The sequence below is a fragment of the Paramisgurnus dabryanus genome, chromosome 1 (assembly GCF_030506205.2).
Source record: "Paramisgurnus dabryanus chromosome 1, PD_genome_1.1, whole genome shotgun sequence".
In the NCBI taxonomy this organism is placed as follows: domain Eukaryota; kingdom Metazoa; phylum Chordata; class Actinopteri; order Cypriniformes; family Cobitidae; genus Paramisgurnus; species Paramisgurnus dabryanus.
Genome location: NC_133337.1, coordinates 25,399,860 through 25,410,848, shown reverse-complemented (window position 1 = coordinate 25,410,848; position 10,989 = coordinate 25,399,860). Strand labels below are relative to the sequence as shown.

General features: G+C 37.4%; 2 protein-coding genes across 2 annotated transcripts; both read left to right on the top strand.

Moving 5' to 3' along the window:
* Nucleotides 1–409: 409 nt before the first annotated feature.
* Nucleotides 410–3,505, top strand: LOC135779254 (C-type mannose receptor 2-like). Its single transcript, XM_073814186.1, has 3 exons — nt 410–462; nt 770–1,114; nt 2,902–3,505. Exons 1-3 carry the CDS (start codon nt 435–437, stop codon nt 3,261–3,263), a joined length of 735 nt encoding a protein of 244 aa, XP_073670287.1. The 5' UTR covers nt 410–434; the 3' UTR covers nt 3,264–3,505.
* A 4,929-nt stretch (nt 3,506–8,434) lies between these two features.
* Nucleotides 8,435–10,648, top strand: LOC135779253 (C-type mannose receptor 2-like). The gene is made up of 4 exons (XM_073814174.1): nt 8,435–8,471; nt 8,545–8,916; nt 9,683–10,027; nt 10,156–10,648. The coding sequence occupies exons 1-4, from the start codon at nt 8,435–8,437 to the stop codon at nt 10,515–10,517; spliced, it is 1,116 nt and encodes a 371-aa protein (XP_073670275.1). The 3' UTR covers nt 10,518–10,648.
* Nucleotides 10,649–10,989: the final 341 nt, after the last annotated feature.

Below are 10,989 nucleotides of genomic sequence, written 5' to 3'. Positions count from 1 at the left end.
CAGCGTTCTTCTCATCGGTGAGTTTGTGTTTGTGGTTTTAGGTTTGTTTTATAATCTCATGAGATTTGACTCAAACTCTTTCTTTCATAGCTCTCTGTTCATTATCTGAATGCATTCAGCACTGCTATCACCACATAAACATGAATAAAACCTGGACTGAAGCTCAGAGATACTGCAGAGAAAACTACACAGATCTGGCCACAGTCAACAACGTGAACGACCTGAATCAACTGATGAAGAGTATAAATCACAGTCTGCTGATGAGCAGTAATGATGAATTTGTCTGGATTGGACTGAATAGATCAAGTGTTTATAAATGGAAGTGGTCTCTGGGTGATCCTGTGAAATATACAAACTGGTCTAATGGAGACTCAAATGCTCCAAATGATTGTGTTTATATGAAAGATAGATCATGGCATCATCAGGACTGTAATATGAAGATGAGATTCATCTGCTACAATGGTGAGTGAAGCTTCATAAAATAACATCAAACCTTCACTTAACAAAACATCATCAGATGTAAACTTTACAAGACAACAATAAAAAAAATCACACAAACACAAGTATCATGTAAGATTATTCTGTAAACTACAGCTAACTAAAAATAACACTCAGATCAGTTTATTCTTTTAACTTCATTAGAGAACATTGAAAGAGTTTTGTAATCAATTAAGAGTTTAATAAGTAAAGAGTTTCTGTAGATTCCCATCTATACTGTAAGTGTAAGAGTCAAAGTAAATCATGAAACAATCTTTCTTTTCTTAAACAGAGAGCAGTAAAGGATTCATCATTGATGGTTCTTCAGTATCATGGAGAGACGCTCAGAGTTTCTGCAGACAGCATCATACTGATCTGACCAGTGTGAGGAATCAGACTGAGAATCAACAGATTCAGAAGATCATGAATGACAAAAACATATCTAAAGTCTGGATTGGTCTGTTCAGTGACTCATGGGAGTGGTCAGATGAGAGCAACTCCACCTTTAGATACTGGGGTCTTAATCAACCTAATATTAATGGTAGTTCTGAAGATTGTACAGCAGTCAGACTGAAAGATCAGAGTCAATGGCATGATGTGCTCTGCAGTCCATCTCTGACCTTTGTGTGTTATGAAGGTGAGTAATAAAAGTCAATGGGCTCTATTTTAACGATCTGAAACGCAAGTGCGAAGCGCAACGCGCAAGTGAGTTTGTGGGCGGATCTTGGGCGCTGTTGCTATTTTCCCGGCGTGAGAAATAACTCTTGCGCCGGGCGCAAATCAATAAGGGGTTGGTCTGAAGTAGGTTCATTATTCATAGGTGTGGTTTGGGCGTAACGTCAAATAAACCAATCAGAACGCTAGCCAACATTCCCTTTAAACGCAAGGGTGCAAGTTCCATGGCGGGTTGCTATTATTATGACGGATTTACCAGGCGCACGCCAGGGGCGGTTCACAGCCGAGGAGACCGACGTCCTTGTACGGGGGAATCCCACGCTTGCCAGCATAAATCGGGCACGCCGTGTAACGGGAGGTGGATCTGCCTCAGGACTTGACGCCAGCAGAGGACATCGCTGCGTCCACCCTCACCGCTGAAAGGGTTTGGGGGCTTTGAAATCGGACCCAAGAAACGCAAGCAAGGTCCAACCCCAAAGTACTCTTACAAATCAAGTTCATATACATTAACCTGATAAGGAACACTGTGCCGTACACGGCACACCCCCTCCCTTACACGTGAGGCTGCATTACGTCATTGTAACTTTGAAGCATTAAATCTTCAAAATATACGGTCATGCGGCACATCGTTGTAAAGCTTAGACTTTCGGGATTCCATTAAGCGCACACAGAAAGCATAATATGATTTTTAGCAGTCATAAAACTGTAATCTAGTTGTTAGTTACCTGAACCGGGCGGCGCCGATTTAGGATATTTACTTACCTTCAAAATCTTTCCTTTATCCGCTTCGGTGAAATTGTCCAAAACAAATTGTTCATAAATCCCCAAAAGTCCAAGGAAATGGAATATCCAAGCCTTTTAATCCAAAACGATTTGTTCATCTCACAATCTTGAAGTTTCTGACCGAATTACGATATAAATAGTGTATACAATAAGTTCACTAACAGACATTCGTTCGAATCTCACTTTTCATTCATGATTTATAATGAATATATTCGGATGTCATGTTTATTGTGCAACGTCTGAGGAACAAATGCGCCCCCTTGTGGAATTTCAGCCGTTCCATAAGAGGCTACGGTTTCTTATGAAAACATTTTAACTATTATTTACATAAAATAAACGTAATACAGCCACACAACAAAGTTATGAAAATATTTTAATCGTTATTTGCATGAGAATAAATAAAAACTATCACCACAATGCTCACCACTATGATTCCCCTTATCTCGTGTATTAATATTTTTAAGTGTAACAATTTATGATTTGCAAAAATAACTGTTGCATCTGTGTAGATTAGATAAGCAAAGTGTATGCGCGTTGTGCACGCTATACATTATGGTCAAGCATGCGCCCTTAAAATAGCATAATGAACCACGCGCAACGCGCCACTGACTTTAGACTAGTTTTTTTTTTGTTAGTAGCGCAATTGTTTTTTGAAACTGCAAAATAGCATAAGAGATGGTTTGCGCCGCAACACGCCTCCTTTTTGCGCTGAACCGCCCAGGGAGCGCAAGTTCATTCCCTAGTTTGCTGACGTGCATCTGTGGAGGGAAAAACCCCGCTGTGCGCCGGCGCAAAATACGAATGATACATGCGTCACTGACAAAGTCAATTGCGCTGGGTGCAAGATAGGGCCCAATGTGTGTTTGATAACAGAAGTTTCTTCATTATTAAAATGATCTCAGTTCAGTGTTTGTTGTGTATGTTTGTTTTGATCTGATGTGTAGTTTGTGTTTGTTGTGTGTTCAGATAATCTGATATTGATCCAGATGAATCTGAGCTGGTCTGAAGCTCTGAGATACTGCAGAGAGAATCATGTGGATCTGGTTTCAGTTGATTCAGAGGAGATTCGGTTCATGGTGACTAAAGTGATTCATCGTTCCTCTACTGACGCTGTGTGGATGGGGTTACGTCACTCCTGTGCTGTTGGTCTTTGGTTCTGGGTGAATGGAGAGATGGTCTGCTATCAGAATTGGGCTCCAGGGAACGAAACCGCCGTGGACGACTGTGACCATGAAGGGAAATCTGGAGCAGTTCAGTCTGGAAGAGATCATCGCTGGATCAGCCTTCCTGAATCTCAACAACTCAACTTCATATGCATCAGAAAATAAAGATAACATTTGTGTTCATCACTTCCTTTTATTTAGTTTAGTTTTGTTCTATAGCAGTAGGGCCCATTTATAAACATTTTACAGATTAAATACAACATTATGCCTTATTTCAGAATACATGTATGTATACCAAATGTTATTTTAACTGTTATTTTCTATGTTAATCTCCTGACACTCTTGATCTTTTTTATGTTTTTTTGTTAATAACTGTTGAATTATATGAAATGAATGTGTTAGTTATATTTTGGGAGTGGGTTAAAGTTCATGATATTTACTCATCAGATGTCACTTCTTTTCTGTTTCATGTGTGATTAATAAAGATTATGAACTCATATCAGAGTTAAATGAGATTTATTTCTTAAGTGAATCAAATAAGTTTAGATTCCTTTGATTCTTCTCTTTAGAATCGTTCAGTTGATTCTGATTTTTTAATCTCTGACACAGAATTTCCATGGTTAGCAAACCAGAGGCAGATTGGTGCATAAAATACACAAAATAGTCTGAGAGGACCTTCAACACAAAAGATGTTTTGATAAATGATGGTATAAAAACAGTTGATGTCACCCATTAATTTTCATAGTATTTGTTTTTCCTGCTATGGTAATAAATATATAAATGGGACTCTGTTCATCTTTTTTAATGAAGTTAAACTACTTTCCTTCATCGTGAGTTGTGAGCTCCACCATCTCTCCATCCTGTCCACGATCTCCACTGAACCTGCACTACAATATCTGATGAAGCATTGCGTCTTCATCATACTGCCATTACCTCAGTGATGTTTATAAACTCTTCAGTCTGTGTCTGAGTTGTTCCTAACAGTTTTGGGTTCAGTCCCAGCATTTGACTTTGTCTGTTCAAGTGTAAATTGTACATCACGTGTACACAGGTTACAGCAGTGTGGGTGGGTAGTTGACAGATGTGGGTTTCCAATACAAACAGAAACTAAAGAACCTTCCTCACTCTCCCATAGTTTTAAAGTTGCTCCGTGTCTGACAATATGAGGATAGTAATATTTTTTTGTTTGGCGGACTGTTCTTAAACTCTCATCAATAAGCACACAGCTGACAGTACCCATTAACTTCCATAGTAGGAAAACAAATACTATAGAAGTCAATGTGTACCTGATAACTGTGAACCATCTTTTATCGAAACATCTTTTCCCGTGTTCAACAAAATAAAGAAACTCACACAGGTTGAGAACAATGTGAGTAAATAATGACAGAATTTTGCTTTAATCTACCAGTACAAACATACAGTGGGTAAAATAAGTATTGAAATTGAACCAGCTGTTATTATTTTCACTGACAAGAGGCAGGATTCCTTTTTTATTACTGACTGTCTTGGCTTTCCATACCTTTTGCACATCTTTTTCTTTGTACATCCTGTGTCCTTTTACATGATTAACTTTTTTTTACATGATTAACTTAATTTATTTATACTTTATGCCATTCCAGCATCTATGGCTATATTCATGTTGAGAACTGGTTAATCCATACACAAATTGATCCACATACATAAGTTAGGAAGGGTGCACTCTAAAACTGGCTTTGTTATTTTGACCCATAATGGGTAAATATTAGACAGAACACACTGCTGGGTTAAAAAAAGACCCAAATGCTGGGTTGTTATGGAAAAATGGAGTATAATAACCCAGCAGTTCACCAGGTCATTTTTAACCCAGCAGTGTGTTCTGTCCAATATTTACCCATTATGGGTCAAAAATAACTCAGCCATTTTTAGAGTGTGCAATTTGGTGTTTCCAATTCATCTAACTTGCATGTTTTTGGCCCATGGGAGTAAACCAACGCTGACACAGGGGAACATGCAAACTCCACACAGAAATTGTAACGACTCGTAAAGAGGAGGAAGCAATTGCAGGCAATCAGAGAAGGTTTATTTACAAAAAGTAAGTACACAATATAAACTTGAATGAGCAGCTGAGTCCAGAGTGTTGCAACGGTGACTGAAGGGCTACGGTGGCGTGGAAAGTGCAGGATGGTGAAGTCGGTGGTGAATATGAAGATGGTCAATGTAGTGATGTTACATTTGAAGCAAGGCTTCGGAGCTTGTGTCGAGCAAAAGTGGCCGTGCCAGATGATGCTTTGATTCGAAGCTTGTGTTGTTCACGTTGAAATCACGTGACCAATGACAAACGAAGCTTCAATTTCTGTTCGTCACGTGCGTGCTTCGCTTTGCGTGTCAGAAGGTTCAAACTCTAGAGGTTTTTTATGAGTTATTTGCCTTATTCACATTTTGGTCCCACATACTATTGTATATATAGTATTGTATTTACTTATACTTGTGTGCATGTGTGTTATTATGTGCGTGTGAACATTATTCTGTACAATACAGTATTGAATCATTGAATATTAACTCATACTGGAATTTATTGCCACCCTTTAATGAGTAAATACACTTATTATATTGACCATTCACACACATGTTGTCTAAGCTTTATTTGTGCACATAAAATTAATGTTGCTTCACTGACGGAGCTTTTTCCAGAAGCAAGTGCTATATGTTTTTCTAACCAAAAGATGGCGCTATTTTCGACACCCTTGTTGAGGCTTCAAATCATGGTTCGAAACAGTAAGAGAAGTATCAGTACTTCATTAGAAGCTTCATTTCCCCATCACTAGGTCAATGGATGAAAACCAGGAACAGACCAGAACATTCACACGAAGATGACAACACGAACCGCTAATCCACACACAGGAACAAAAGACGATAATTCAACTTGTACGGCTGCAAACATGAATGAGGATCTGACAACAGACAGAGAGATGGGTGAATATATATAGCTGAGTGGAGATGAGGATCAGCTGGAGCAAGACCCATAACTTAATTTATGGACATCTATGGTTTGACTTTTTAAATGAGAAAATTGGTGAAAATTTCATGTCATTAGCACCTTTAGAAATATGTTAACAAAAAATGTTAATGTGTTCAATCTTTACTTTACCCATTGTATCTAAAAGCATTACATTTCCATTATGTGGAAACAGTGGCAGCCGGTGAGTTCTTTTCTGAGGGGCGCAAATTCATATAGTTGTTCTGCGTGTCATATGTGTGTCTCGTCATGTCAAAATATGTGTTTGTGCATCGTGTGAACCTGCATCATGCGTCTTGTCAAAATATGTGTCTAAAAAAGATAAAAGAGACGCTCACAAAATACTCGCAAACCACTAACTTAACACTAAACTCTGATTACACAATAAATTAAGTGAATATCTGGCAAACGTGAGCGTTTCTTTTATCGTAAACCCATTCAAAGCATCTGCAGTAGGCACGAATTTTGTTTTTTGTAATGAACATAGGTTCACATGATGTGCCAAACACATATTTTGACTTGACGAGCCACACACATGACGGTAACTACAGATGACAATGTAACTGGTTATTTTTTAGCACGATGTTAATGGTCTGATCAGATTCAATGAATTGTGCTAAGCTATGCTGAAAGTGCTAGCGCCAGACCCGGAGATCGGCTAAATTGATTCCAAAACGATAAAACTGAAATGTTTTACTCCAGGGGAGATGGAAAATAAGCATATTTTCAACAAAAGTGTAATGTCCCTTTAACAATTATATCCATTTTAAAATGCCATTAGAAATTTGTAGTTTGTCTTTTTTCCATTTCCTTTCTGCCTTCCTACAGGCCTGTCCCAGAGAGTTAGTGTTTTGGTTGATCAAAGGCTCCAATATGTGTAGGATGTCCGTCCATACAATATTTAAAAGCACAAGGTGTTGATCTGCATCTAGAGCTGATGTTAAAGTTTCTATTGGAGTTGAGGAAGTTATTAATAACCTTTCTATCGTGTATCTTTATCTTTACATTGTTTGAACGTGACGAATCATCATACACGAAAGCATAGACGGCTACAGCAGACTTTTTTTTTTTTTTTTGAAGGAACAATTGCAGCAAGATGGTTTTTGAGAGCTTTGTAGATGATAATGGAGGGGAGAACAGTGCATCTGTCTATTTATGAATGTTTTCTGGGGTTCAATAAGAAGTAGCCGCACACACAATTAAAGAATTAAAAGATTATGGGGTGATGTTTGCCGGGGCAAACATTCTTATTTCTTATTTAGAGTGAAGGTAAAATTGACACTAACAATGAAATCAACATCTTGGCATCACATTGTGTTTAGTGTGCAAGAGAAGAGGAAATAAAACAAATTTATGAGTATTTAGCATGTAGTGTACGCAAAACTACGCATGGTGTAAAGTTTCATACTGTGTTCACACATTCACTTCTCTTCCTCATTCAAATGAAGTTTGTCTAAAAAGTGCATTTTAAGGATATCTTTCCAGGACATCCACACTTATCCTGCATCCAAAAACTCCTTTGAATTTCCTGAAAAAAAAAAACACCTGTGGGTGAGACTTCAGTAGACAACAATCAGCCATGATGCCAAAGACCCCCAAACTTTATATCTTTGAGACGATTATTACTACAACAGTATTTACTGTATGTCCATGTATGAAGACTCATTTATACTGTGATAGATCAATAAGTGTGATATTATAAAAACAACATTATTGTCTCTGAAATAAAATAATTTACTTTATAATGAAATACTGCTAGGGGTTTACAAATTGAATAAAGTAATAATGTTAAATATATAAGCTGAAACTCATGTTACTGTAATATGCAAAAACAGGGACTGAACTGGTGCCTCATTTCTGTCTTTTGTGTTGTTTATCATTACAGTAAAACATGCAAAAGTATGCGTATGTGGAAAAATACATCAACAAGGAACTGAAATATGAAAATGATTCACAGATATAACACAATGACATACTGATAAACACACAGACAGAGAAACAGAAGATTCAGGAGAGAGACACACAAACTCTAAAGTAAGAACTTTATTTTCTTTCTCATTCCTAATAAAATAATATTTATGATATCACAGTGTTGTATAAGGATTGTGTATTAATGTTTAATGACTATTAATGAAACTTTATAAAGAATTGATGAAGAGTTACTGAAGAAATGTTAACTTTTAGCTTCATTTGACAGCTTTAATATCAGATTCTCATCTTTATTTACTACACATTAAAATAGTTTAGACATTTAAATGAATGAATTTATTGTGATGATCAGAATTATGAACAAACAGAATAAATCAACATCTGATGTTTTCAATGTGTTTGTTTTTCAGAAATGGCTCAAACTTTATATTTCAGCGTTCTTCTCATCGGTGAGTTTGTGTTTGTGGTTTTATGTTTGTTTTATAATCTCATGAGATTTGACTCAAACTCTTTCTTTCATAGCTCTCTGTTCATTATCTGAATGCATTCAGCGCCGCTATCACCACATAAACGTGAAAAAGAACTGGACTGAAGCTCAGAGATACTGCAGAGAAAACTACACAGATCTGGCCACAGTCAACAACATCAACGACATGAATCAACTGATGAAGAGTATAGATCACAGTCTGTGGATGAGCAGTAATGATGTATTTGTCTGGATTGGACTGAAGAGATCAAGTGTTTATAAATGGAAGTGGTCTTTGGGTGATCCTGTGAAATATACAAACTGGTATAATGGAGACTCAAATGGTGGAGATAATTGTACTTATATGAGAGATGGATCATGGCATCATCAGAGCTGTAATACGAACATGAGATTCATCTGCTACAATGGTGAGTGAAGCTTCATAAAATAACATCAAACCTTCATTTAATAAAACATCATCAGATGTAAACTTTACAAGACAACAATAATAAACATCACAGAAACATCATGTGAGTTTACATTTACATGTATCTGACCCTTTTATTCAAAGCGACTTACAATATATGTCAGAGGTGTCTTGCTCAGGGACACAATGGTGTGTCACAGTGGATTCAAACCCAGGTCTCTCACACCACAGGCGGGTGTCTTATCCACTGCACCATCACCACCCCGTTAAGGAGCATTTCACCCATAGAAACATTAATCTTTATTAAAAGTGTGTTATATTTGTAGTGGAAATGTAACATACATTTAGAATTTGGTGCCTATTTGACCAAGAAAAGGGGTGTTTGTAGTCTCACCCCCTCATCAAAGATATTAGACTTCCTTCTTTCATTGATGTAAAATTATGAGTTTTACATCATTGAATAAAAAAGTTCAACACTGAAATCTGTATTTCTCCTGTCTCAGCGGCAATGATACAAAAACATTCAAAAACATGACTGGGGTTCTAAGCTTAATGCAAATGGGTGAAGTGTCCCTTTATGTTTAACACATCCACTCTCCCACTCCCATCCACGGAAACTACAGAAACTAAACGCACGTGTGTCTAAAAACTCTCAGATCAGTTTATTTTCTCAACTTCATTAACAAACATTAAACGAGGATGATAAACATGATTACCAGTTGGTTTCATTTCTACCAGTAGTAAATCTATCTTTATTTCTTCAACAGAGAGCAGTAAAGGATTCATCATTGATGGTTCTTCAGTATCATGGAGAGCCGCTCAGATCTTCTGCAGACAGCATCATACTGATCTGACCAGTGTGAGGAATCAGACTGAGAATCAACAGATTCAGAAGATCATGAAGGACACAAACATATCTGAAGTCTGGATTGGTCTGTTCAATGACTCATGGGAGTGGTCAGATGAGAGCAACTCCACATTCAGATACTGGGGTCTTAATCAACCTAATATTAATGGTAGTTCTGAAGATTGTACAGCAGTCAGAATGAAAGAGCAGGGACAAATGCATGATTTGAGTTGCAGTTCCTATCTGACCTTTGTGTGTTATGAAAGTGAGTAATAAAAGTCAATGTGTGTTTGATGACAGAGGTTTCTTCATTATTAAAATGATCTCAGTTCAGTGTTTGTGGTGTATGTTTGTTTTGATCTGATGTGTAGTTTGTGTTTGTTGTGTGTTCAGATAATCTGATATTGATCCAGATGAATCTGAGCTGGTCTGAAGCTCTGAGATACTGCAGAGTGAATCATGTGGATCTGGTTTCAGTTGATTCAGAGGAGATTCAGTTCATGGTGACTAAAGTAATTCATCAGTCCTCTACTGACGCCGTGTGGATGGGGTTACACTATTACTGCCAAATGAACCTCTGGATCTGGATACGAGGAGAGGACGTGTGCTATCAGAATTGGGCTCCAGGGAACGGGACAAAACTGATGGACTGTAACACTGAACACAAAGCTGGAGCAGTTCAGTCTGGAGGAGATCATCGCTGGATCAGCCGTCCTCAATCTCACAAACTCAACTTCATCTGCAGCAGATATTAAGATGAATGAAATCATTGTGTCTATCGCTTTCTTTTTTGTTTTTGGTAACTTTCTGTTTTTCATTTTGTTTTGTTCTTGTTCTTAAGCATTAGGGTCCATTTATAAACATATTACAGATTAAATACAACATTATGTCTTACAGTAGTTCAGAATAATTTCATGTATACTAAAAATGTTATTATAAATGTTTTTTTCAATGTTAACACTCTGGGGTCGGCTGCGGCGCAGGCGCCGCAAACTCTTTATTTTTCGATCACTCCCCAAAGAGACTTAGATAACTCTGCTGATTTTTGACATACAGATATGATTTATACATCATTTAAAACGTTAAAGTGTCTAGTTTTTTTCTGTCCACTCCCAATAAAAACAGCATGTTGTGCTTTTCGCAAAATTAAGAAAATAAACGTGATGCGCGTTTTGTTCTCTCTCCCTCAGTGAAGTCCTTTCAGAAACACGTCAGAAAAATGAACTG